This window comes from Erythrolamprus reginae, chromosome 2, assembly GCF_031021105.1.
Source record: "Erythrolamprus reginae isolate rEryReg1 chromosome 2, rEryReg1.hap1, whole genome shotgun sequence".
NCBI classification, from domain to species: domain Eukaryota; kingdom Metazoa; phylum Chordata; class Lepidosauria; order Squamata; family Dipsadidae; genus Erythrolamprus; species Erythrolamprus reginae.
The window spans coordinates 219,501,977-219,529,502 of record NC_091951.1 but is presented as its reverse complement, the minus strand read 5'-3'; the positions used below and the strand labels follow the sequence as shown (position 1 = coordinate 219,529,502).

Genomic DNA, 27,526 nt, shown 5'->3' with positions numbered 1-27,526 from the left:
ACAGCCTTGGGGGGGCCTTGTGCTAATTGTACTATACATGTATCTGATGTGATTTTTCCTTTATTGGGAAGATTTGGCATTCTGACAGTGACTTTTTATCCACATCTACCATTTTTCTTTAGTTCCTTTCACCTTTCAAAATTTTGGGCCCTGGGTGTAATTAATATGCATGAAGTAAGAGTATCTGTCCATTTCTTTTGTAATCCAGACACGAAGGACCAGAGCTAGACCAAAATATTGGGCTGACAAGCTATGAATACTCAGTCTAAATATACTTGCACCGATATCACAAATGTATCTTATTTCAGTTCACTGCTGTTTTTTCATGAAATACGGAAGCTTTCAGTACAACAAGGATGCTTTTACCGTAATACAAGGGAGGGCATTGACATTGCAGGATTCATAGCACTCTGCTTCAGTGCTAAGACATATTGCCAAAGAAGTAGGGAGCCTCATGCCCGCTAGAGAGGAAAAGATAAACTTGCTGGCTCTCTTCACATCACATGCATATTTGCATATGGCTCCTGGTCAATTGTTGTAATCAAATGCTCTTCACTTCCTACACTCTACCACTGCTCTCCTGGATCTTCAAGAGAAGTTGCAACATTTCAGAAACCACTTTATCCTGCTGTGAGGTTGTCATTTATTTAATTTTCTCTTCCCATTAACCTAATCAGGGCTGGCACATTCCAGGTTCACATTTGTGATAGATAGATATACTGTACGTTGTTTCCTTATGGTAGTCCTCTGTGCTAATGCCAGTTTCATACTAATAGAGTGCAAGAAAAACCTGGCCAATCCAAGACAATGCAGGCAAGGGATTTCTTCCAATCTACAGGTTACTCCAGCCATCCATGAGGTAATCCCCCCTGTAGCCTCCAAATTTTCTGTTCCAGAAAAGCTCTTGCCAATGGCTTTCCCTTCTGTGCATTCAGGTGTTATATTAAATTACAGTAGATTAAATTTATATACCTAAAGATAAAGCAGCAAAATGCACAATAACCAGCTCTAAAGTCAGAGCTGATGAAGCTTCTTGAATGAGATGCAAAATTTCTTCAAGGAAAAAACAAAGTCCAATTTCCTTTGGAAAAAAAGTATTTTTGGGACAACCATGACCTAGAAGACAGAATCTCCATAGACAACCAGATTTAAAATGAAACTTCATTTCTTGCATTTCCCCCCCTTAAACCTTTCCTCAGGAATGTCTTTTGTAGAGGTAGAATGGATATAACACTTGCTTGACATGCAGCCTAGGTCTTGTCATTCCCCGTCAGAGCCTGAATCTGCATGGGAAGGTGAGCTGGAACCTGAGCCAATAGAGATTGAGGGTGCAGCTTTGTTGTCTTTGGAAGAAAATGGGGATGGCCAGGGACTTTCTGGATTAGGACATCTTATAGGCAGGGAGGAACAGAGGCAGGATGAACATAACAGACAGAGCTCAGGAGAGGAGCAAGGACCACCACCTCCTGATCCAAGAGCTCGGAGAGTGGAGAGAAGGCATGAACAGCACAGTTTGAGCAGGCTACTCAGGAGAAGAATGCCCTGCTCATCTTTACAAGGCACAGCTGGGGAATGAGACTTAAGGAGGTGCTGTGGGGAGGGGCATATGTTGGGAACAAACGCTAAGTTTCTGAAGTGTTGAGTGCCAATGTTTGAACTTTCCAAGACTCCTTGCATTCCGTCTGGTGTTCTGGACTAATTACCAGGATCTTTTGCTTCCTGGATTCCTTGATTTTCCCTGCCTCTGCGTGCCACCTTCGCCACCACTGCTATAGAGGGTGCTTATGCTTTTAATAGAACTAATTAATCTAAAAGTACTATATAAATCTGATAATCCAGAACAGGTTGAACATCATTCATCTAGATAAATAGACCACCGAGTAATATAATTTTTGTTTCTAGACTGAATTTCAGCTTCTTGCCTTTCATCTGTTCTATCACTGTAGCCAGGAATGGTGAATAAGCAATTTCAATGGCTCATCTAAATTAGATTTTAAAAAAGGCAGAGTCTTTTGTAAATTAATGATGTGGCAATATATATCCTCAATTGACCTCACTTGGCAACTTCTTATAACTATATACATGGGAGAAGGAAGGGGTAAGATAGCATTCTATAAGGCTTTGAACAGAAATTCTCAGCAATCTCTTTTCTAGATGATAATTCAAGAATGATCTGAAGCTCACCTGCCCAAAGATAGTATTTTCAGAAATTTATCATGGAAGATGGTATCAAGACTGGAACTGCTCTTTCTCATAAGAAAGAAATTATAACTTCTCAAATCCAGACAAGACATATATGCTTGGCGTAATTTCACTAAGAACCTTGTCCATACTTATAAACTCAACCAGCTTAATTTAGAAATCACTTTTACACAAGTCTAACCTTGAAAGCTGTAGAAACTACTGTTCTGGAATGCATCTGCCTGCCTAAAGAAGGAAAATAACAAATGAAGGTGAATATATGTGTCTCGGGATAATGCTGCAGGGTGCAATCTGGGTTGGTCACTGGGACCAGAGGTTTTGACTTCTGAGCTTTCAGAGCCCAGCATGAAAATAACCATCATTTTGGGAAGCAGCATTGGTTGCTGGATTCAAGTCAAGATTGTGATAGCTTGGGACCTTGTTAGCTTTGGAATGATTTGATGCTAGTGGAATCTGCCATCTACAGATCATATAGATCAGAATTGTAAAAAAAATGTGGCCCTTGTCTATGTGTGTATGTGCAAATGGGCACACCTGTGTTTACTATTTAGTACATATTTTATGCTTTGTTCAATTCATATAGATGCCCATCTCATTTGTGTAACTCTAAGTAGTTCACAACATCACAAATTAAAAACAACATCAAAAATGATAAATAAATTCAACTAAAAGCAACAAACATATAAACTCATATTAAAATCATTACTAAAAGCTAAAAACTATATTTAAAAATAAAAAGCAAAGTCACAAGTTTCTCTCCTGAGTTTATGTAATAATTCTGAAGGCAAAGTTATACTCCCCCTCTCCTGCAGAAATTGCCCCACTGCTTATCAAATAATCAAGACAGGCAGGCTTACCCAAGAAAAACTACCTTTTATATGCCAATGAATTTGAGCTGGGATAAAAACTTATTTGTGAGCTGCATCTTCTATTGTCAAATCACAACTACATTAACATTCAAAGCTGCTCTAATCTTTCAGAAACATTAAAATTATTTCTACAATATAGAGAAGAAATTGGATTCAGAATAAATTAGGATGTCCTTCTGAAAGCTACACTTCTCTATGCTATTTCTATAATACTATTAATCATACTTAAATCCATCAGGGATGGCTTTGGACAAAGAATGTGAAAAGTGAAAACTGGCCCATTCCATGCAAAATGCTTAGACAGAATAATGTCTATACTATTTGAATAATAGTACTTTTGAAGATTAAAACATTGTGAATTAGGGCAGAGGTGAGAGTTCTTGGACTCAAGGGCACCTTTATCCCCTAGTTCATCTGGGACTGGCCCATATGCTACTTAAATTTACTTGCATAAATATTCCAAAAGTGAAATCAGATAAATAGATCCAAAAACGTTTGAAGCCTTACCGTTCTCGGTTAAATTTCAGGGAATGAAGAATTGCTGGCCGTTTCTGTCTTAGATTCCACAAATGAAGCATGTCGTCTGAACTTGCACTAATCAAAGCACCCTAACAAGAAAGGAACATGCTTTGTTTTATTATAATTATGCAAACTTTCCTGGGAAAACGACAATTTTAAAAAGATAGTTTAGATTACATGCTGCTGCTCTACTGTATATCTGCACTTTGCACCAGCTGTAGCTTCCAAATGCTCTTCAAGCAATGGTAGTGCCATCTAAAGCGCATTATAATAGTCCAGTTGTGAGATGACTAGGGTAGGTAAATAATTGAGCACAGGGAATCCTGGTTCAGGAAAGGCCACAACTGGTGCACAACATGAAGATGCGCAACGGTTCTCTTAGCCACAACTGCCACCTGCTCCTTAAATAGGAGTTACAAGCGCAAGAGAACCCCCAGGTTGTGTATTGGGTCTTTTGAAGGCAGTGCCACCTCATCCAGAGTCAAAGATGATAAAGTCCCAGATCCCCACATACCCAAACCAATTCAGTTTTGACCATGTGACATGGGGATGTTGCAATGGTCAGAAGTGTGAAAAACAGTGATGCTTCTTCTGAATAGAATAGAATAACAGAGTTGGAAGGGACCTTGGAGGATTTCTAGTCCAACCCCCTGCTTCGGCAGGAAACTCTACACCACTTCAGACAAATGGTTATCCAACATCTTCTTAAAAACTTGCAATGTTGGAGCATTCACAACTTATGGAGGCAAGCTGTTCCACGGGTTAATTGTTCTGTCAGGAAAATTCTCCTTAGTTCTAAGTTGCTTCTCTCCTTGTTTAGTTTCCACCCATTGCTTCTTGTTCTACCCTCAGATGCTTTGGAAAATAGCCTGACTCCCTCTTCTTTGTGGCAACCCCTGAGACACTGGATCACTGCTATCATGTCTCCCCTAGTCCTTCTTTTCATTAAACTCAACATACCTAGTTCCTGCAAATGTTCTTCATATGAGAACACTATGAATCATATTCATAAGGATCAGAAGTCATTTTTTTCAGTCCTGTTGTAACTTCAAATGGTCACTAAACAGAGTGTTGTAAGTCAAGAATTATTTGTATTACTTTATAAGTAAAGTAGCAAACATACTGCATATTCCTTCCTCCTCTCTGTATTTTTCCTACAACAACCACCCTGTAAGGATGGAAGGTCTGAGAAAAACTGGCCAAAAGTAATCCAGTCAGCTTTTATGCTTAAACTGTCAATTCAAAATCTGCAGACCAACCAAACAGATGCTCATCAAAGAATTACTATATTCATTCATCTTGGGGTCACCAAATTGCCTACTTTGTCTGTATCCTCTTATTTAATTTTCAACGCCCATTCATCTAATGAGAGTATTTCCTCTAAATCACATTTTTCCACAATTTTCTCCAAAACCAATGTGTGAATTTTTAAAATTATCATAGTTCCTTGGAGTATAACATGTAACTATTAACAGCCCAAACATTTCTCCTTTCATATACAACTAGAATAATCCAGATGGTATTAATTCATACTTTGGGATATAAGTTTTAGCTCTTTAATTCATTGTAACTATCCTTCATGTTTTGCATATTCAAGTCTACTTAATATGGCTCCGTAACTGCCCATTGCCCACTACATAGAGTTCTTCTCTGAAAGTGATAGGCATATAGGAGGCATGAATTATAAATAAATAACATCAAATCATTCAATACACGCTTCCTCTGTCACAGGTAGATATATTATTTATTTCCCCATTTTATGTTAATTAATTCATGCTCTTTAAATTTTCTTTTCTTACGTTCCATGTTACATTTTTAATAAGTCATGATGATCACAGATAGGCTCACATATGCTGTGCTCTGCTGCCCACCAGTTTTGGTCAATCAAAGCTTTGAATGAAGACTGAAAAGGAATAGACTAATACATTAGCCCTCATCATATTTCGTACATCCAGCATTCCCTGATTTTTATAAACCCCATGGATAATAATGATCAGTTGCAGATTGCAAGCTCATCTGAAGTCCAGTATTTCTCCCACTAATCTTAAGGTTTCTAATTTATATTCTAGATTGAAATCCTAAATACTGTTAATTGTATCTCACCATCTAGGAGGCATATGTGGTGTACTGATACATATTTAAGATATACATATTGTGTATTTATTTTGAATTTAAATATTTATTATATGTATAATTAACTTTTTTGTTTATTATTTACGGAATATATTTGCAGCCCATCTCTTAGCCGATGATTCTGGGTGACTTTCAGCAAAAAAATAAATGACAATGGAATTGTAGAATTTATATGGAAATAAAAGAACTATAGTATACTTGTCCATTATCAGCTATGCAAATTTTTATCATCAATTTTGATAGCATAAGCTATTATTTATAAATAGTAAAAAGCCAAAGAAAGAGACTTGTGCAAATAATAGGCAGTCAAGATCAAGATTTCATTTTCATTAATACCTTTCTTACTTCACAGCCTTATTTTCTGAGACACAGTGACTTAAAACAGTCCAATGTCACTGTAGCACGATTCTTATTAATGAAGCCTTACCTCGTTAATTAAAAATTGAAGCTGCAGAACAGCAGCACCATTTTCATGCTGACAATAGCAATCAACACCTGGCCTGCCCAATCTGTTAAGTACCATAGTCAAGGATCAGATTGCTTAGGTTGATTGCTAAAATAAGAGAAATACAGAATTAAAGCAGAATTAATCTTTGCTTTTATTAATTAAAAGGAGACTGTAAAAAGATTTCTAGAGTTTATTTTCATGCTAGATTATGAGTCCTAAGGATTCATACAGAACAATTTATTCACCCTACCTCAATATTAGTAATAGTATTCCATTGAAGAAGTATGTAGAGATTCTCAGATCATGATTGTCCCAAAGGTGCTTTTGGGACAACCATGATCTGGATGGCTGAAAATCTCTAAAGAGTTTTATCTATACAGTTTGGGATGAACACCCTTTGAATGGTGTGGGAGTAAGAATGGATTTCCAGAGGAAAAATTGCAAACTACAGGAAGCAGGACACTACTCAGATGACCTTGAGGACACAAATAAACCTCCAAGTGCTTCAAGGACCCTCTAAAAGGAGGCAAATTACCAGCTGTCTTCAAGGAATCCTTCCATTCCCCACTATTTTATCAGAGCTGAAGAAGCTTTTTGGATGAGAAGCAAAATGTCTTCAAAAGAAAAAAACAAGAAAGTCCAGTTGCCTACTTAAAAAGCACCTTTGAGACATTGACCAAGTAATACCATATAGCTCTTAGTGCCATTGGGCATCATTGATTCTTATTAGGCTGACCTTTCTGGGATATATTAAAGCCCAGCATTGGTATTTTAAAGTGTTTTGTATATCTCAGATGTTGACAACTAATTCAGAAGACAGCCAAAAGAACTAAAGTTCAATTTCAGTTGGCACTTTTTAACTTGAATGAGAATAATCTTTGGGAAGAATTATAGATGAAGGTGCTCTCTCTATAATTGAAATAGTCATCTAAATCAAGTAATCAAATGTTTAGATATTGATAGCATCACCCTGTTCCAAAGCAGGAAATCTGGAAATACAAGAATGGATGCATTATTTCCTGCTACTTTATAAAGCATGATAAAATAATCTCCCACTACTCATTCAATTATTTCTTCCCAATTGTATTTGATATGTAATGATGGTCTTTTCCAGATAGTTCTTGAATGCAAACTCCATCCTTCAGGAATTCCACAGTGGCTGAGACAAAACTAATTCCAAAAGATCAAACTATCTAGCCAAGTCCATAATTATGAAACAAAGTGAGGTCCTGGAATCAATATTGGCAGATATAACCAGAAACAAACTTTGGTTTATACTGTCACAAAAAAGCAATAGCAAAGCATAGTTTAAAAATTGTTCTATATTTATCTGAATAAAAATGAAATGAAAAAAACTGATAAAACTTTAAAATATAGTTGAAACTATCATACTGCCCAACAGCAAAGGATACATTCGTATTCCACCTGTTCTTGTTCCAACAGCCAGAATCTTTTGAACTGGGTCAAAAGCTAAGACAGTGGGCAGATATGGAAATCCATGACGAACAGTCTACAATAGAAAATATAAAACTTAGCTGGGAAGAATAATTGTACCTCCTAGTTATATTTTCTATACTTCCTCAATTTCCTTAGTTTAATTCCTAAAGCAGATAAAAAGCTGAGGGGCCACTCAGTGTTAAAAGTCAATTAACCAATCATATAGGTTTTATTGCATTGACCAGATAAATTTTATGCATGCACACACATACATATTGCAAACTTTGGCATAAGAATAAATTTAAATTTAATTTTGAAGCATGAAGAATTTTCATGGAAAACTTTGGGTAGTAGTAGATAATAAAAGCTGGGGTGGCGCAGTGGTTAGAATGCAGCAGTGCAGGCTACTTCAGCTAACTGCTAGCTGTAGTTCAGCAGTTCAAATCTCATCACCGGCTCAAGGTTGACTCAGCCTTCCATCCTTCCGAGGTGGGTAAAATGAGGTCCCAAATTGTTGGGGGCAATATGCTGGTTCTGTAAACTGCTTAGAGTGGGCTGTAAAAGCACTATGAAGAGGTATATAAGTCTAAATGCTATTGCTATAATCTAGAACAGCCTGCTGACTGCAAAAATGCAGCTCAAATCAATGGGAAAAGGAAGAAAATATACATTATAAGGCAAACATTTTTTAAAACTTTCCAAAATAAACAAATATTCAATGTGGAAAGAGATAATTACAGAATTTCTGATGTTCATTTCACTATACTTGCTCACCAATTAATTAAGAAAAAACCTGTGTGCAATGTCCTTATAGATCCCTCAGATCAAACAGGATTTCATTTTTTATTGTTACAGTGTTTGGGGGATTTTTAATTTTTTCCCAAAGCATGCCCATTAAAAATCTCAATCCTCTATACAGAATGACAATGATTTTACATATATGCGCGCGCGCACACACACACACTGCATTCTTGAAAGAGATTTAAAGGAACAAAGTGACACTTGTAAGCCTTTATAAGCTTTTAAGCTTAATGCTGGTGGGGGGGGGGAGAAGAATAGCCAATCTATTATAGCAAAAATAAAAAGTGCGGTTTTCAGGAAGAAAAAGGTTGGATAGTTCTGTTGGTGTACAACGGGAAAGAGAGAGCACATTATGAGCAAGGGAAACTAAAGATTTCCTTTAAGCATTTAAGCGGGAAATAAAAACTGCAGGAGCCAATTCTTATGTCAGGATACTTGTTATAATGGTTTCTCTACCCCTTCCATTTGTAATTTGGACTGTTCTTTTCAACTGATTTATAAAATGTTTCATTTATGTTCTCAGTTACAACTGTTTATTTATATATTCTCACAAGTTCTATTCAGTGTTGCTAAACTGGACATTGGAAATGGCTAATTCTGTTTCTAACATCTTGCACGGTCCTTTTTGAGCAGTTTCTGCATTCAGCATGAAGCTCTGTAGGAAGGAAGGCTTTGCAGAGGATTGTATATGTAGACAAAATTCATGATCCTGTGAATTTTAATTAAATCATCTTAATCCCAAGGTGAGAGTGCCTATTCTCTTCTAGTTCTCATACAACTCTCTATCAGTTCTAGACTATTATCTAACCTGGCAATTTTAGCTACACGAGTAGACAGGTATTCCTTCATTCCTTCCTAGACAAATATTGGTTTATTGGAAGACATTATTATACCACTTCTAATGAACTGTACACTGAGTCCTTCAGAGACAGTCACAAACACATGGCCTCTGAGGATTCTGTATGAGTCAGCTTCCTCGCAAGCAAAAACAATGCAATGGACCATGAGTTTGTTAATTCCACTTAGGCAACAAAAACTCTTCCATTGCCTCCTGAAGTCCAACTGTATCCAATATTCTTTTGGGGCCCCTCCTAAAGGAAGGATTTCCATAGAATGTAGCCAGAAATCAAACTAACCATATAATAGCCCACCTGTGAAACACTTCAATCAATACGCTTAATCAAATTGAGCATATTGCATCATGTCTCAGGCTTTACCAACTAGAATAAACCCATAATTATTTTATTGTGATTTTATTATACAAAATATAAAACTGGGTGTAGAGGTGAGAAAAATAAAACACAGTCAATATTTAAGATAATGTAAATCAGTAAGTTACAACTGACTTATAGCTTTCCCCTTTTTTGAATGTTGATGCTTACAGAAAGCATTCAGCTCTTACCTTGCTTAACCGAAAGTCGCCTGCAGTCAACCTTTCCTGAATTTCATCCCTGGGTGTCCCTGCAGTCTCTCCAGAGTTCCCAGAGTTCCTTCCAGGCCCACTGCCACTGCTACTATTGCTGCAGTTTCCACTTGGGGATGAAGTTAAACCATCCAAAACTTTGTGAAAACTAAATTTCTTCATTTTGTAGAAAAAGTCTCAAGATTAATCCACTTATGAGAACTCCTTGAGGTTGATAGTCTCACATTCAGCAAAGACTGTTTCCTCTCACAAAGAATCTCTCAAATGTTCCAATGATACAGCAGTATGGCATTTTCTACTAAATGAAATGAAATACATAACATTTTAATTTTGTTTTTAAAAGAAGGCATGTTAAGGAGGAATATTCTAAAGTGACAGTAGGGAAAGAAAAAACTGAAGGGTAGGCATTTAAAGGGAATTAATTATGGCTCCTTCTTAAAGAACTAAGATTTACAAAACTAGTAATCCAGATTTAAGTAGAACACACCTTACTGGAAATATATATTTATTTTTAAGTGAGTACTGCAAGCCAACGTCTTTGGTCAATTACTTTATTATAATCTTAAATATGATTCTTCTGAAGAATTGTTTGCTAATGTCCATATGCTTGTTTTTTAAAATCCCCGCTTCTACCTTAGATAGTCCATGTTTTGGAACATTTGTAGAATCTTCTTTATCTTTCTTGATAACCTTTATATTTAGAGTCTTTAGAGTGAGTATTTAACTATTCTTCAGTATTCAGTTAACCTCCATCTTTGTAAATAAACGACATTCTCTTGCAATCTGAGGTATTTCCCCCTGCTTCACAACTACACTCTTCCCTCACAATGCCAGCCTCCCACTCTGATTGCAATGTTGATATACTGTTCAGCTCCAGAAGAAAACAACAGTTTATTAATTGTGATGTACCCACTCATATTCTCATTAAATCAAAACAAAACCCAAATAAGGGTTCCTCTGTTAGCAAGTAAGTTGTGGATACAAAGCTACCTCGCTGCAAAGAGGCCTCAAACAATTCCCAATTCGGCTTTGATGAAAGCAGCTATGGGTTGACCCACAACATCCAAACTAGTGCAAAGTGGAGGAACACGAATTACGCCCGGCCATAAACTGCGTCCCAGCAGGCTGATCACAGCTAAGAGACGTAAAAGAGGGTGTAGGATCACAACTTCATGAATTGCGGGCACGCATCGCCCGCAAATTGAGGGAGGACTGCGCAATCCTCCGGTCACTTAGCTGCGAGCGGTGCCGCAGTTCCCCGAGCGATCCGTCCAAGCAGCTCTCCAAGGTCCTGAAACCACAGGCAAAGAAGGCGGCGGCGGCACCGACTCCTCCTTCACCCGCCTCGCGCGCCAAAACTAGGGAGTATTGTTTCGTTGAGGGAAAGGCTGGTGAACGACGAGGCGCTCCCGATTAGATAATCCCCTTGCAATTCTGAAAAGGAGCGGAGTTGGAAGCAACCCGAACGAAGCAAAAAAAAAAAAATCGTGGAGAGAAAGAACTTCCCAACTCAGGAGATGTTGGTGCGATATAACGAAGGAGGTTGAGATGTAGAGGAAAGCTAAAACGTAACTCAAGAGAATCCTCCGAGTGTGAGCCCGCTTTAAACAGAAGGCACCGCACGGCTGCTGGCAAGCAAGGAATGGCAAAAGGAAGCAAATGCTGCAGCTTGGGTCCGGAACCGTCTTGCCGCTTCCTCCTTCTCAGCGCTGGGAGGAAAAAAATGGCTGCAAAGAGGAAACGCCGGCGATTATTGGAGAGAGGGGAGTGAGTGGGAGCAGCCAGAGCGCCTGCGCGCGCAACCGTATACTGTATAGCCTCATCGGGTGGCACCTGCTTGCCATGTCATTGTCCTCTTTGATTGACCAGAGGTGAGCTAAAGGGGGCGCTGCTGTCTGTCTTCCAGCCTGCTGGCTTCTCTGATTCCAATCTAAAGGCGGGGCTGAGACAAAGATTGAACCCCTTAAAAGGATGCACGCTGGGGGATTCTGGGAGTTGAACTCCAAATATCTTCAAGTTGCCAAGGTTGGGAAACACTGCTTTAACCCTCAAGACTGACTGCAGTTTGGAGCCGTGAAGGACTTCAGAGATAATAACATTCGTCGAACTCTGAAATTTATCGCAAGCATCCATTGATAGGTTCCATGAGGAATGGGACCAAACCCCAGTGAAGTTTGCTTCTGAGAAACCTTTGGAATTGTGGAGAGTAGCCAACAGGGACTGAACACAGCTGCCGAAAGACTTTTGCCTTTTAAAATAGCATTGGTGTATAAGTATTGTTAAATTAGCACCCTCAAGAGATTATAGCAAAACTAAAATTTAGTCAGCTTAATGTCTGGGTCCAAAGGGTAAAAATATGGAAAATATCTCAACTGTCCATTAAAATAATTTTCATTGCATCAGCTCAGAATAAACACTTCTACAACCAGGTAGACTGTTTATCCAATATGGCCAGAAATTATAGAAATTAAAATTTAAAAAATAATGATTATGAAACCTGGAAGAAAAGGAAAGAAGCTCTAGGTTGGTGAATGGGAATATTCCAGGATTTTAAGGGAAATCCATTGCACCTTATCTTCTAGACTGTATTGGGGAAGAGGGTTGGATGAACTCAAGGATTTGATTCTTTTTACTATTTACCACAAAGCTGAATCTTCAATGTAACACCCATCCTTACATAACTTTCTTTTTATATTAAACAATATTTTTCTTACTAATGTCAATTTTACAATTGTACTGTTTTAATACAAGGATATTTCATTTTTACTATTATTAACACCTTTTCCTACTACATTCTTACTATTATACTTTCTTAAATTTTGTCATTTCTAACCTATAGATTACCGCTATTTAACAATTTATACCAGTCATCCCATATCTTATAATATTCTGATTCTTCTTAATCATTCATTGCTTTAGTAAGCCAATCCATCTCTGCACACTCTTTAAGATTTTTTTGATCACACAATCCTCTGCTGGTATGTTATTGTTCTTGCAATTCTGTGTAAATATTCTTGCTGCTATAATATGTAAAATTAGATATTACGTCTTTTTATCCTGATTCCCTGTGAATATCCCTAACAAAATAATTCTGGTTTCATTACTGTATATTGTTATTTCTTCAATCCATTTCTTTATCCTTTGCTAGTATTGTTTTGCTTTGGAACAGAACCACCATAAACGGTAGTATCTTCTTGTATTATGTTTGCACTTCCTACATTCTAGGTGTTGTGGTTAGCTCTGGCCCAGCCCCTGCCCCAAGGACTGTGGATGTGGGAGAGACATCCAAATGCTGCAGGCCTGTTTTGCCCCCGGTGGAATCTGCTGATGAAGGCTCCTCTGACCAAGAAGACAGGAGTGACAGGGAGGAGAGTGGGGCAGACAGCTCAGAAGGAGATCAATTATCTAGCTCCTCCTTGGATTCAGAACAAGAGTTAATGATACAGCCAAGCATGTGGAGAGCGATGCATAGGCAACAACAACTGAGAGATTATTATCAAAGAAAATGAGGCCACCTGTGGTTGGGTGGGGCTGTGGTAATTAGTGAGGCTGCTATAAAGAGCAGCCTGTGGGTTTGGCCATTGTGGAGGATTATCTGATCGTTGTGTTTCGTGACTGCTTTACTGACTTTGACCTTTTGTGTGCTGATTTTCCCCCGCTTTGAAACTAAACCAGGGCAAAGTGTGTCACTTTGTTGAAAGAAGAAGGACTGTGAATTGCCTCACAGCTGCAAGCTAAGTATCACAGAACTGATAAGGGACTTGTACAAATTACCAGTTTGTTTGGAGACGAGTGCTCTTTGCTATACCAAAAGAGGGCTTGGTTTAAGTGAATTTTCATTATAAACAACATTGTTTTGAATTTTCAAACGTGTGTGTGTCTGAAATTTGTACCTGTGAAATTTTGGGAGGATTCTACCAGAGACCCCGACAGAACACTAGTGATACATTGGGAGTACATTTTTGCAATCCTTACAGGTGGAAGATGCCTTCTATAGAACATTTTATAGATGTTTTTATTCCAAACCTTTCCTCACTTTTCCAATTCTATGTTATACCCAAAGTTTTGAGCCCATTTTATCACCATCTTTTTTACGACCTATATATCAATATATTCAAGTTTAAGAATATTTCATACATTTTTTCATTCAAATCCATGTTCCATATTTTCCAAATATACATTTTACCTCCTTATATTTTATCTCTTTTTTTCTCATTTTCTATACTTAATCTATTTGTACCATTTCTTCCATATCGCATAATATTCTGAATTAATTTGTCCTTTTAGCTCAATTGTTAGTTTGTCCATTTCAGCACAATCATATATTTTTTTTAATCAAATTTTCTGAGGATGTATTTTTTTGTCTCCAACCTTGCACAAATGCTATTCTTGTTGCTGTTATAATATGTAAATGATGTATGTGATAGTTTTATTATAGTCCCCCTTGGTAATATCTGATAAAAATAACTGGTGTATATTCTACTTGAAGGTCTGTTATTTATTTATTTATTGATTGATTGATTGGATTTGTATGCCGCCCCTCTCCGTGAACTCATCTATGAATTTTACCCATCTTATAACTCAATAAATAATTATAGCTTTGCGATCATTTTGTCCTCCTGTACTAATTTATGTAATTTTCTCCAAGCATCTTCCATCACTAATTCCTGAACCATTTCAGGGAATAACTTGGGCAAAATTCTTTTTTCTTTTTTTGTTACTCGTGTAATCTTTTTTACTGTCTGGAACTGCATTAATATCTCCGATCAAACAAATATTTTCATAACCTAATTCTATTAATTTTGTGTATATTTCTATAGAATTTATTTTTATTATTATTTGCGGCATATATTGTGACAAATAGTACTGCTTTCTGTTGGGTTTCTATCTCTATCATCAGTGTTCTCCATCATCTTTGTATATTTGTCTCAGTTCTAATTTCTCTTTAATATAAGCTACCACTCTTTTCTTGTTATTTCATTGAGACTTCCGGTGGTGAGGTCATCGCACTGCAGGGAGAAAAAACAGCTCTGTTCTTAAACTCCGATCGTTCTTGACAGAAAGCTTTTAAAGACATCAACGTTTCTGGAGGAAGCGTTGACAGAAAAGCAGAACTTCCAAGGACCTCGGGGTACCCCAATTTCTGACAAGAAATTGATCTGCCATTTGTGACAGTCTAAAGTAATGACATTGCACGCTATTTTAGAAAAGCCTTTGGGGGGGGGGATCTGCTAGTATGACACCCATATGAGGATTACTAAGAAAACAACACCATATCTTACAACAACGGTATTGTCGCGAAATCTCCCAACGTTCAATCAAGAGCATGCTGGGATCCAAAAAATCAAGCTCAACTCAGAGTACACAGAATCTACAGGATTTTCTTCAAGCAATTCAAGAATTGATGGATAAAACCCAAGGAACAATTACAAAAAAAAGCCACAAGGAAAAACCATGAAGTGATAAGAGACGAAAGGAGATTTTTAAAAATTGAAAAAATTGTAGTATTCAACAATCAATTATCCAAAACAAACAAATAAAGGTAGTTGAGACAAAAATACAACACCTGGATAAAAAAGTTAGAAATAATGGAACAGAAAACTAGCATACTGACCACAAAATTAACAGACTCGATTATCTTTTTAGAGATGGATAAGGAAGGCCTCATTTTATCTCAGATTCCAAAATATAATGGAAGAAAAAGATGAAGACTTTGGAGAGAAAATGACAGAAATCCTAGCAGAAGTTATGCAAAAATATAAACAAGACATATTCAAGGATATAGATGAGGTTTATAGGATCCATACCAATTATGCTCGATGACATCATTTACCAAAAGAAGTCCATATCCGATTCATAAGGAAGGCTGTAAGAGACGAAGTTTACAAGAACATGCAAGACGAAACAATAACATATAATGGAAGGGAAATAAAAACCCTAAAGTAGATACCCCGGACAGTAAGACACCAGAGGAAAAACTACCAGTTTCTAACAACCCAATTAACAAGAATGTGATATTTAGATGGCTAATACCAGAAGGGGTATTTAACTAGGCAGGATTTTTTTTTAAATTGACTCTGTGGAGAAGGCTCGAGAATTCTTTGGCCCCCACTTTTCAATGGAAGGAGAACATGAGAGCAGAGATAAAGTGGAGAGTAGAAGTCAAGAAGAGAAACAGATGGGGGGGAACGAGGCATTGCAGGAAAAAAGGAGACAAGAAACAGAGCAAAAGGATAGAGGGTGCAAGAGAGAAAGTACAGAGAGAGATGAGGAACGCAAGGAAGAAAGAACTGAGTAATAATAAAAAGAATAATGGAGGATGAAATTAAGCTGATTTCTCTAAACATAAATGGACTAAACTCACAAAACAAACGAAGACTGTTTTACAAGACTTCAAAAATTAAAAATAGATATAGAATGTATACAGGAGGTACACAATCCTGTTTCTCTAAGCCCAACACTCATTATATTTTTCTTCACTGTTAAACATTTTGTAATAATTATTTTAAGCGATTTTGATGTCACATTGTCAGGTAACATGCTTCAGATGACATCAGTTTCTGCAAACTGAGTGTGTGTTGTTGGATTTGTACAATCTGTGCTTGTTTCATCCTTTTTGTTAAAAGGGAGAAGATGAATTCTCTTTTGAGGTCTTGTTCTTATAATTAAGGATGAGGAAGAAAAAAAGATTGCAACAAATACCAATGAAAGAGACCACTGTGGTATTGTCTTGGGCTTGGATGAGATTCAGTAGCCCCTTCTATGATTCTATTAATAATATCCAACTTTTTATTACTAAAATGATAGTTTTGTTTTCTAAAAGGCAGGTAGTCACACTTTTAAAAACTAGAAATAGGGTCTTATATGAAATACGTTTTTAAACAGAGTCCAAGACATGGCAGAGAAAAGGTACAAAAAGAACATGAAAAAAGTATCAGCCCATAGCATATACTATAGTCACACTGTCACTATGTTAGCAGTTGTTGCAATATTCCATTTTTCTATAAAATTAGGAATTTCTTAAGTTCCAAAAAGGTGTTAGTCCCATGCTAAGCTTCAAATTCAAAATCCAAAAAGTAGTTCAGGCCATATGGGATGTAGATGAAATACCCTAAAACAAAATGCATCTTCTTTTAAAATCATATTGTAGCTCCGATAGGAGGTCACACAATCCTGGGGAAAAACACTAGGAAGACAGGAGCTAAGTGAGTATTGCTGAATGATCAAACTTCCCCTTGAATTATGTATTTCTTTCTTCCATTTGAAAGAGGGACAACCAAATTGGAAGACTGATTTTAATTGTTAATACATCATGTCATGGTCAAATTATCCAGAGGATCTGCATTCCCAATGGTATTTAAATGCAAGATGTACTTTCGATCTACTCATTCATACAGCCTTAATATGAAATACAAATACACAAGGACATTGTGATGGTCAAACAAGCATTTTGTGGGAACAGCTATATATAGTTCAGTAAAATAAAACCAGCTGTTTAAAATGCTTATTTGCAATCTAAAAACAATAGTCCTTAATGGATGCATCATATTTTATTTTATTTTATTTCTAATTTAAAGTAGAACAAAATTTGATTCTACTGAATTATCTGAAAGTTACAAAAAGTAGCACACATAGTCACTAGCTTTTCAATTTGCAAGCTGTTAACTTGTACAATTCTGATATATAAAAATGGAATATGCAATAAATGCTTGTGCTTTAAAATACAATTATTTTATCTGTAGTTTACCACTATTCCAAAGAAATGTACAATGATATTTTTTTTTAAAAATGTGTTTTAGAAAGTTAAATATCACAAAATTGAATTCATGAAGGTACCACTGAAATATTAAAATAGACTGTTCATGCATCTAAAGTCTGCATAATTTTTTAAAGTACTAAAGCTGTTTAGATATTGCTTTCCCCACCATTCACTTGGATGGTAGTTTCTACCATAGTCATGACACATATTTTACTGGACAGAGTCCAGGTCTTATCAAAGGCAACTTTCTGCTTTCCTCATTATTCTCGTTTGTTAAGAGGCAACTTTGTTTGTTTTTGCTTTTTCCTCATGGATTATGTAACATGTAAAGACATACAGTCCACATTTGGGACTATTGAGGCTTCAAACTAACCATCCTAAGATGGGATGTATAACACCACTTCTGGGAAAGGTAAGAAAATTAGATTCAAGTTATATTTTAACAAAGTCCATCTCCTTGGTAATTTTAGCACTGCAGATGATATTAAATGAAAATTTAAAGTTAGCAAAGAAGAGTGACACATTGATACCATTTTTAAAAAATAGATAAATTTGAAAAGATTGCAGTGCCTGGATGCCTTCTGCAGAAAAAAAAGAGTACACTATAGTTCCCAATACTCACTGATTTAACATGATTGTATTTATCTTCAGCCACAAGTTCTTTCTCCCCACCCTCGTCAAAGATATATGGCAGGGGAGCATTGAGCTTCTCAAACCATTGGAAATAAGGAGCCCATAGTCACTATGTTTGCAAGTCAGTAAGTTCTTTCAACTATATGATACAAGCAGTTATGTTCAGAGTAAACTAAAGATAATGCCTTCTACAATACAAATCCTCTTTTCAAAGAAGAAAAATAAGTCATTAAAAGAGCAATCATATTTTCCAGGCAAAAATAAAAATCAATTAAAATGCAATGGAAAACATGTAGACTAAACACATGTGTGCACATGTGCAAATACGGGAGATATCTGGGTTAACTGCAGCTTTCTCACATCTTCTTGCATTTGTGGCATCTCCCTCTCTACATCCTCTGTTTGGTTCTAATTCTTTTGCTTTTTTGGAATTTCCAGTTGAAGATCATCTGTCACTGCTATTCAGGTAGAAGAAGTTAATCAAACATATCCTCAAACATACGCTGGCCCATAGCTATATATTGCTCTTTTTCCTCCACAGTCATTTGTGACACAAGCTCCGGACGTTGGTTTACTTGGCTATAAGAAAATGGATGTCCTGCCACCATAACAATGGGGTCTTCAGTCACTACCTCAAACTCATCCTCATCATTGTCATCTGCCAGACCATAGAGTGTTGTGGGAGCAGTGGTTGCACAAGGAAGGGAGTCCTCATCCGATTCACTGGTCTCACTCTCGGAATCACTGGCATTTGTGGCAGATAAAGGAGTAATCCCTCCCATAGCAGCAGTGGAGACAGAAGAAGTTTTCTTTTCATGGATGAGCAGAGCACGCATTACCTCTTCATTATTATCGAGTGTTGCCTGTCCCTCTTCAACTTCATGTAACATGTTTATGTCTTGACCACCTGCAAGAAAGTATTTAAATAATTTAATTATATTCATTTGGACATGACAGTATGCAGATATTTACTTTGCTGCAACAGACAATGTTGCTGGTCTGTTGCAACAGACAAATTTATTGGCTAATGCAAATAAATTTGCAACAGACAAATGTATTGGCTAATGGTGTATGGCTTGTAATTTGGACTCAGTACTGTAGATTCAGTGTGTATCTAATTACGGTATACCTTAACAAAGTCCAAAAACTAACTTTTTATGCTCCTATACACCCATCTAATGTTACCGCCCCCTTTTAAATTTTAACTTCATACAAACTTTTCGAGATACGAATCCGGTGTTTTAAGATTTGTTAAATTGTTAAGATTTGTTTTAAGAACCATTTTCACCTTACGAACCCGAGCCCGGGTGCGTGGGCTCTCTTACTGCGCATGCGCTCTTACTACCACAGGGATTCCCTTGCCTTGTGACTGCCACCGGTGGAAATTCCCATTTGCTTGCCGCCCCCGCCGGGATTCCCTGCCTCCTTTTGCTTGAATCTGCAGTCCCGAGGCAGGGAACGCAGGAGCTGCCCCATTTCCCTGCCACTTTCCCCTCTAACCCTCCACTTCCTCTGCTCCCCACAGCCGCTCCATCCCGCTGCCAAAATCCCCCCTAGCCTAACTTTGCCCCATCTCGCTTCTAAAATCACCCCTCCAAAAGCTTCCCACACTGCTCCAAATTGCCTCCAAAAGCTTACACCGCTCCAAATTGCTCCCAAAATCACCCCTCCAAAAGTTTCCTACACCGCCCCAAATCGCCTCCAAAATCGCTCCCCCAAAAGCTTCCTACACCACTCCAAATTGCTCCCAAAATCACCCCTCCAAAAGCTTCCTAAACCGCCCCAAATCACCTCCAAAATCTTCCAAAATCACCTCTCCTTTCAAAATGTGTTTCTCCTTGCTGCCTTTCTTCACTCCATTTGCCTTTGTTAGGTAGGACCTTGATTTGGGATGGCATAGGAAACAGCTGGAGGGGTAATTTTTGGAGTGATTTGGGGCAACATAGTTTTTGGAGGGGGGATTTTTGGAGTGATTTGGGGCAGCGTAGAAGCTTTTGGAGGGGTAATTTTTGGAGTGATTTGGGGCAACGTAGAAGCTTTTGGAGGGGTAATTTTTGGAGTGATTGGGGCAACGTAGGAAGGTTTTGGAGGGGCAATTTTAGGAGCGATTTGGGGCAACGTAGGAAGGTTTTGGAGAGGTGATTTTGGGAGCAATTTGGGGCAGCGTAAGAAGCTTTTGGAGGGGTGATTTTGGGAGAGATTTGGGGCGGCGTTAACCTTCATTAGGACTTCCATTCCTCGCTGTCCATCTCCACTCCATTAGCCTTCACTTTGTCCGCCCGCCACTTTTTTTTTAAGCCTTAAAGTTTGGATTTTCCTAATGGTTTTGCACGCATTATTTGCTTTTACATTGATTCCTATGAGAAACATTGTTTCATCTTTTTAAATATATTAAAGGGTTAAATAAGGTCCAGGAGGGAAGTGTTTTTAATAGGAAAGTGAACACAAGAACAAGGGGACACAATCTGAAGTTAGTTGGGGGTAAGATCAAAAGCAACATGAGAAAATATTATTTTACTGAAAGAGTAGTAGATCCTTGTAACAAACTTCCAGCAGACGTGGTAGATAAATCCACAGTAACTGAATTTAAACATGCCTGGGATAAACATATATCCATCCTAAGATAAAATACAGAAAATAGTATAAGGGCAGACTAGATGGACCATGAGGTCTTTTTCTGCCATCAGACTTCTATGTTTCTATGTTTCTATCTTTTTCTACTTACGAACCTCGTCACGGAACGAATTAAGTTTGTAAGACAAGGTACCGTTATATATTTCACAATATTTGTGAAAAAAAGAAAGTCAGTAATGACATTTTGCTATCCCACCGACTGCATAATACTGAAGTGGTATAGTTGCACTGTCAGATATCACTGCTTAAGTGGGAATTTGAATCCTTCAGCAGCTGCGGTCAGGTGAGTGATTGATAGTCAATTATCACACTGAATTCCAAAGGGCAGAGTTACACACACAGAACAGTGATTGCCTCCTTCATTGCATAGGATTTTTTTTGGATGGTGCTACATTTGTTTCCCTGGTAAAGATTCTTTGACAAGTATAACACAGTCTGGTCCTTCCCTTCATGGTTTTAAAGGAGCACAAAACCTATGTTAGATGTATCTATTTATATAACATATGGTTGGGACAAATCCAGTCCTTTAAGTACTGGTCTCTTACATAAAACACGTCCAATCCTTCCAAGCATACTGTACTCCATTGTACTTTGGAGGGTTCTGTTTTTGTCATTAGGTCTGTTAGTGATTGAGCTATAGTAGAGAAATGAAGGATAAACCTTTGATAATAACCCAAGAAAGAGTAAGTATCTTTATTTGGAGACTTCCACCTGTTTCAGGATTGCTACCTTTCCGTGTTCAGGCTTTACCTCTTTCTTATCAAGCACGAACCCCAAATATCAGGTTTCCTATATCCTAGATAGCACTTTTCTGGGTTTATGGTTAAGCCAGTTTTTCCTATACAATCCATTGTTAGGATTAGGTGTTGAAGGTGTCCTTCCCAGGTCTTGCCCTCTCCATGAACTAGATACCCTCCCTGACCAGCATGGTGCCACGTGCACTCCTTTTCTTCCTTGTGCACCTTCCCAATCTGTGCAGCATCTCTTCATTTTCCACCATCCCTTCCACACACTTCCTGACACTTGCTCCATCCCTCGTCCAGCAGCAAGTGCTTGAGAGCCTGGGACTTGCTATTTCCTGTCGGTTGTAGGAAGTCAAGCAGGAAGCTACCTCGCCTAATGATGATGGGATTCAGTTAACTATGGCAACTGGGACTGCATGAATTATTCTCACTAAATGATGTGGTTATAATTTATAACCACATTGCTTAGTGATGGAAATTTCAAACCCAAGTTGAGTACTTCTCGTAAGGTACATGCTTCTCTATTTACATCCTTTTGGATTTCATAATGTTTTTCCTCTTATATCTTTCTTACCTTCAATGACCTCATTGGGATCATAAGCACCTTGCACTGTGCTTTCCCGCAGCCAGACTGGTCTCTCTCTAGGTAGCTTCCCTTCATTTGCTGGCTGATGTTTATCTTCTTGATCCTCCATGTTAATAATTACATTCTGAGTGTACATGTCCCCATAAGAAGGACCCTTTGTTGTCCAGGCTTCTCTATGCTGCCCACTTGGTAAACTACTGTTTCCCAATGCAGCAACAGCTCGTTCTTTGCTGCATACAATCATAGACATATTTGGATTAGAGAAATATTGTACATTATTTTAATAAAATTATCATAACAGTACAGTTTATAGGCTAATACAAACAGTTTACCCAATATTGTAAAAGGTCATCAAGACTTCTCAACAGGATCATTAATGATACTCATTTTTAAAGGATTTAAAATGCCCTACACACTTATTAAAGCTGGATTACAAAAATGCCATTATTTCTAGAGGAATGGAAGCAATGGAAATATAAACTTTGGAGATATTGCAGCCTTACCATTTTTGTCCATAAACTCACCTTTCACCAAACTTATTTTTTTATTTATCACATCTCCCTCAGAGGAATTTTGGGCATTGCACAGCTCTAGACAAACATTGGGTATATAGCTATCCACAATGTTTCTTTTCTAAAAATGCCTCTAAGAACCACCTATGCACTCCTGGAAAGGTAGTCCTCATTTAGTGATGATAACTAGAATCAGATTTTTTCATTACTAAGGGATGTGTCTGTAAAGTATAAAATCATATGACCCAACCACTTAGCAACATGACCCAGCCACTGAACCGCCCCGAGTCTACGGAGAGGGGCGGCATACAAATCTAATAAATAATAATAATAAATAATAATAACATAGCTCCAGCACTTCTACTTTCCATTGCTAAACAAACCCATAGCATTGCTAAGCAAAATTATCATGTGATCACCATTTGTAACACCCCTATTGGCTTTCCCAGTTTTTGCCTGTTGAAACCATCAGTGAAGGTTACAAATGACAATCATGACCATGGAGATGCCGCAACCATCGTACATTTGAGGACTTGTTCAGCACCACTGTAAGTTCAGACCATTGCTGAACAAGTGGTTGTTAAGTGAGAACTGCTATTAACACTGGTGCTCTGCTTCCTATTTTGTTTTATTACTTAACGTAATCTAAAAAATATTAGTCAAGCAGGGTACAGAATGGAGTAAGCATCCTGAGTTGTACCACAGGCAACAAGTTGGCCATTTCTGCAGATAAGATTTTATCAAATCTGTAGATCTAAAATTAATATTGAATAATATTATATTATAATATTTAATAATTAATAATGTCAATATTAATATGTCACTGTTGTGTTAATGCTTAATATTGCTTAGTAATCAAATGTATGCATTTGGAAGCACTCCTGCAATTGGTGAAACTGAATCTTGGGTACATATGGATAGGATTTTAGATATGCAATGAAAAAGTTTCAGTCTTTAAGATACTAAGAATTCTTTTTTAAAAGCCCTCAAGACTCTTTTAATATCGCAAGGTAGTAACTTTTTCTCTATGTTAAGATTTGTATTAAAGAACAAATCTCATTGTACTTTAATATTCTATTATAATCATATATAAAAATGTATTTGGATGATTAAAAAATAATCTTCAATTCTGAAAAGGAAAAAAATATGTAAGTTGAAATCTCAATAAAATGAACCACAAAGGAGAAACAATATGAAATATTGTTTTTATATATACCTTATATAAAGACTAAAGGTAAAATTCTATGCATTAGTTGGAAGTCTACAGTCTTCCAACTCAGTCAAATACAGTGGTACCTCAGTCAAATACAGTGGTACCTCTACTTACGAACTTAATTCGTTCCATGACCAGGTTCTTAAGTAGAAACGTTTGTAAGAAGAAGCAAGTTTTCCTATAGGAAATCAATGTAAAAGCAAATAATGTGTGCGATTGGGGAAACCACAGGGAAGGTGGAGGCCCTATTTCCTCCCAGGAGATTCCTAGAGGCCCCACGGAGGCTTCTCCCTGCCTTTTCCGGTTACAATTTCGGAAACTCGGGTTTGTAAGTTGAAAATGGTTCTTGAGAAAAAGCAAAAAAAATCTTGAACACCCGGTATTTATCTAGAAAAGTTCGTAAGTAGAGGTGTTCTTAGGTAGAGGTACTACTGTATGTTTTTTTTCTGTGAGTGCATATGATTATACCCAATTTATTAAAATTTATGAGATATTTATACTGGAAAATGTGTTTAGTATCCTACTGAGATTATACAGCCATCATTTATAGACACCTAGATAAATCATAAAGTTCCATATCCAATTACCGGTATATATATTTTTAGAAACAGAATTTGAGACGTCTGTCAATACTCGACTACCAAATTCAGACAAATGAATACTCTAGCCCACCTCTGCTTCAATGCAAGAATCTCCATAGGCTCAGGCTCAAGTAATTCATAAGCTAAATTAATATCTTCAGTCTCACGAAGCAATGCATAAATAGGTTCAATTTGTTCATTAAATCGTGCTACGAGAGTCCTTGCATCCTTTTTAGGCATTGCAGATTCATCTTCTTCCACTTCAGTCTCACAAAATGTGCAGCGAAATATTCCTATACAGAAAATAAATCAGTAACAATTAGTAAATAAAATGCTAATTAATTGTTAAATTAGTTGATGGGTTGTGCAGAGTAAAACTATCATGGAAAAGATGCATTTTATTTAGTGAGAAATTCTTTGGTGCAGCTCTCAATGTTTACTAAGCCTGTCATATGGTTACATGCTTCTGTAATATTTCTCTCTTATTATTTTTATTATAAATACACTTTCATTATTTTCATTCCTAGGAAGTCTTAATGTCTTGCTAACTCAATTGCCATTAAAACTGTTGATCTGTACAGCAGCTTTAAAAAAATAACTTGGAACAACAAAATATATAGACTTTTTCTATCCCCAAATCAATGCTACCAGATAAGATGGCAAATTATTATTTCAACCCTTTGAGGAATTCTTGTATCTTACCTGTATTAGGTTCAAACAACTGATTTGCTTCTAAATCTGTGAAGGTACTGCAACAAATAGGACACTTGAAAGAGGCTCGGTTGGTGGAATCTCTTTCATCTGTCTCAATTCTTCTTCTCATGTGATCCAACTTATACTTCACTACATTGACCAGTAGACGATAATTAATAAAGTAGAAATTGTGCCTGGTGGTCTTCCCATCTGGAGCTGTCTCCACTCTCATCCTGCATTTGATAAATTTGTCACCTTTAAGAGTGTTGAGAATTGCTCGCAGCTGTTTCCGATCAAACTTCAGAAGCTCCAACATGTCTTCCTCCTTTACACATGGGTTTCGAATTAGAATGTCCAGGGCCAAAGCATGTTCAGTACCATAAAAACCACGTACTACATACTTAGCAAGGCGTTTCAGAGAAGCTGGGACCTCCGTGAGAATGTCTGGATCTGTCATAACTGTTATCTTGTGAAACAAATATTATATTTAAATTCTTGTTTTCTTCTACTTAGCAGTATCCAATCCACTGTCCACTATGATTAACTATAACCAGAATAAATAACAAACAATTAGAAATGCACATATAACAACACTTCTAACCTTCTTGCCTTCTTCACTGTTCTTATACATGCAGGAAAAAAACTATTGTATTCCTATCTTCCAGTCTATACAAGAACTACAAGTACAGTGGTACCTCTACTTAAGAACTTAATTCATTCCGTGACCAGGTTCTTAAATAGAGAAGTTTGTAAGTAGAAGCAATTTTTCCCATAGGAATCAATGTAAAAGCAAATAATGTGTGCAAACCCATTAGAAATAAAACCTCAGAATTTGGGTGGAAGGAGTTGGAGGAAGAAGAGGAGGAGGACAGTCACTGCCGAAGGAAAAAGGTGAGCTGAGGAGAATCAATATTCCAAAACTTTTAAGGCTTAAAAAAGAGGGACTCTGAGGCAGTGAGGAGGAGCACACGCCTCCCTCTGTTCACTCTGGACTGCCAAAGCCTCCTTAAGCACCACCGAAAGGCTCTTCAGGCAGCCCAGAAAAGCCTGAGATGGCTGGGATTAAAGGGGCAGTGGCAGGAAACTGGCCAGGCCTTCGTGCTGCTCTCAAATTTCCTGGGAAATTTTTCCGGGCTCTTAAGAAGAAGCAAAAAAATCTTTTCCGGGTTCTTAAGAAGAGGCAAAAAAATCTTGAACACCTGGTTCTTATCTAGAAAAGTTCTTAAGTAGAGGCATTCTTAGGTAGAGGTACCACTGTTTGTGAAGACTATATTAATTAATACAGCATCTAAGGCACAACGTTTCATTAAGAGGACCAATAGGTGAAAGATTGCATTACACATGGACTATTGCTCTGTTTATCTAGTGGCCATCAGAAAGTCATAGTTTATCTAGTGGCCATCAGGAAGACTATTGCTCTGTTCATAGTGGCCATCAGGAAGTCATAGTTTATCTAGTGGCCATCAGAAAGTCTATTGCTCTGTTCATCTAGTGGCCATCAGGAAGTCATAGTTTATCTAGTGGCCATCAGGAAGACTATTGCTCTGTTCATCTAGTGGCCATCAGGAAGTCATAGTTTATCTAGTGGCCATCAGAAAGTCTATTGCTCTGTTCATCTAGTGGCCATCAGGAAGTCATAGTTTATCTAGTGGCCATCAGGAAGACTATTGCTCTGTTCGTCTAGTGGCTTCCTGGTGGCCACTAGATTGCTTTTTGTAGCCCACATCCGGTAGCTTGAGCCCTGGTACGAAGCCTCTTTCTTCGAACAAAATGGAAAGAAGAAAAAGATGTGGGAGTATTGTGTTTCAATCCACTTATCTATTTTTTGCCAAAGGATGCGATGAGTGGGTGAATAGACAACCAGTCAATTTATTTAGTGAAATAGAATAACCCATGTTTGTGCTATGGCAGACGCGCTTGACTCCCGAGGCTGCCGACAGAAAGAAAATGCAACTACACAACTACACAATGGAGCCCTTCTGCCTGGCATACTACATTTCAACCTGCAGAAAACGGGCTATGACGACCGCGTTACATGGAGGAGGATTCTGTCCGAAGCCCAACCCCTCCGTGAAACTAGGCAGGAGGGACGATGGATTTCCTTTCACTCCCAATCGCCTCCGCGTTCGGAAAGGGATCGAGGCCGTCTCGCCCAACGAGCCTTACCGACCTGCGAAGCTCCCGAACAAATTTCTCCGTTTACCGCGAACCTCACAAGTTTCCTTCGAGGAGGCGGCTGCAAACGAAAGTCCGGCCGTCGCAAAACGTCACTAACGTGCGACACACTGCGTTCTTACTTCCTGCCTCATTAAGACTTGGCTCCCCACCCCCGCAGCTCTT

At 37.7% G+C, this 27,526-nt stretch overlaps 3 protein-coding genes across 4 annotated transcripts in view; all 3 read right to left on the bottom strand.

Annotated features, from left to right (window-relative positions):
• The window catches only part of STXBP5L (syntaxin binding protein 5L), a 74,940-nt gene extending 64,810 nt beyond the window's left edge, over positions 1–10,130 (bottom strand). Inside the window, exons 1-4 of the mRNA XM_070736155.1 lie at positions 9,812–10,130; positions 7,584–7,681; positions 6,151–6,232; positions 3,579–3,679 (exon numbers count right to left, since the gene is read on the bottom strand). Coding sequence (XP_070592256.1) covers positions 3,579–3,679; positions 6,151–6,232; positions 7,584–7,681; positions 9,812–9,994 — 464 coding nt within the window. The 5' untranslated portion in view covers positions 9,995–10,130. The remainder of the gene's footprint in view (positions 1–3,578; positions 3,680–6,150; positions 6,233–7,583; positions 7,682–9,811) is intronic.
• Positions 1–27,526, bottom strand: part of CFAP91 (cilia and flagella associated protein 91) — a 514,242-nt gene that overhangs the window by 106,055 nt on the left and 380,661 nt on the right. The gene's annotated exons all lie outside the window — the stretch shown is intronic.
• On the bottom strand, positions 16,693–27,517 carry GTF2E1 (general transcription factor IIE subunit 1). Of its 2 annotated transcripts, none has more exons than XM_070741910.1 (5): positions 27,357–27,517; positions 25,196–25,730; positions 24,585–24,786; positions 22,176–22,417; positions 16,693–19,131 (listed from the first exon to the last, which is right to left on the bottom strand). In XM_070741910.1, the coding sequence occupies exons 2-5, from the start codon at positions 25,641–25,643 to the stop codon at positions 18,701–18,703; spliced, it is 1,323 nt and encodes a 440-aa protein (XP_070598011.1). In that variant the 5' UTR covers positions 25,644–25,730; positions 27,357–27,517; the 3' UTR covers positions 16,693–18,700. The 2 variants fall into 2 exon arrangements, with proteins under 2 accessions (XP_070598011.1, XP_070598012.1); XM_070741911.1 differs by having other exon boundaries at positions 27,353–27,475.

Coding starts and splice junctions, on each gene's coding strand:
- GTF2E1 (XM_070741910.1), bottom strand. CDS start 25,643: ATGACAGATCCAGACATTCTCACGGAGGTCCCAGCTTCTCTGAAACGC. Junction 24,787..25,195: donor GTTGTTTGAACCTAATACAG/GTAAGATACAAG, acceptor TTTTCTGTATAG/GAATATTTCGCTGCACATTT. Junction 22,418..24,584: donor ATTCTTGCATTGAAGCAGAG/GTGGGCTAGAGT, acceptor GATTGTATGCAG/CAAAGAACGAGCTGTTGCTG.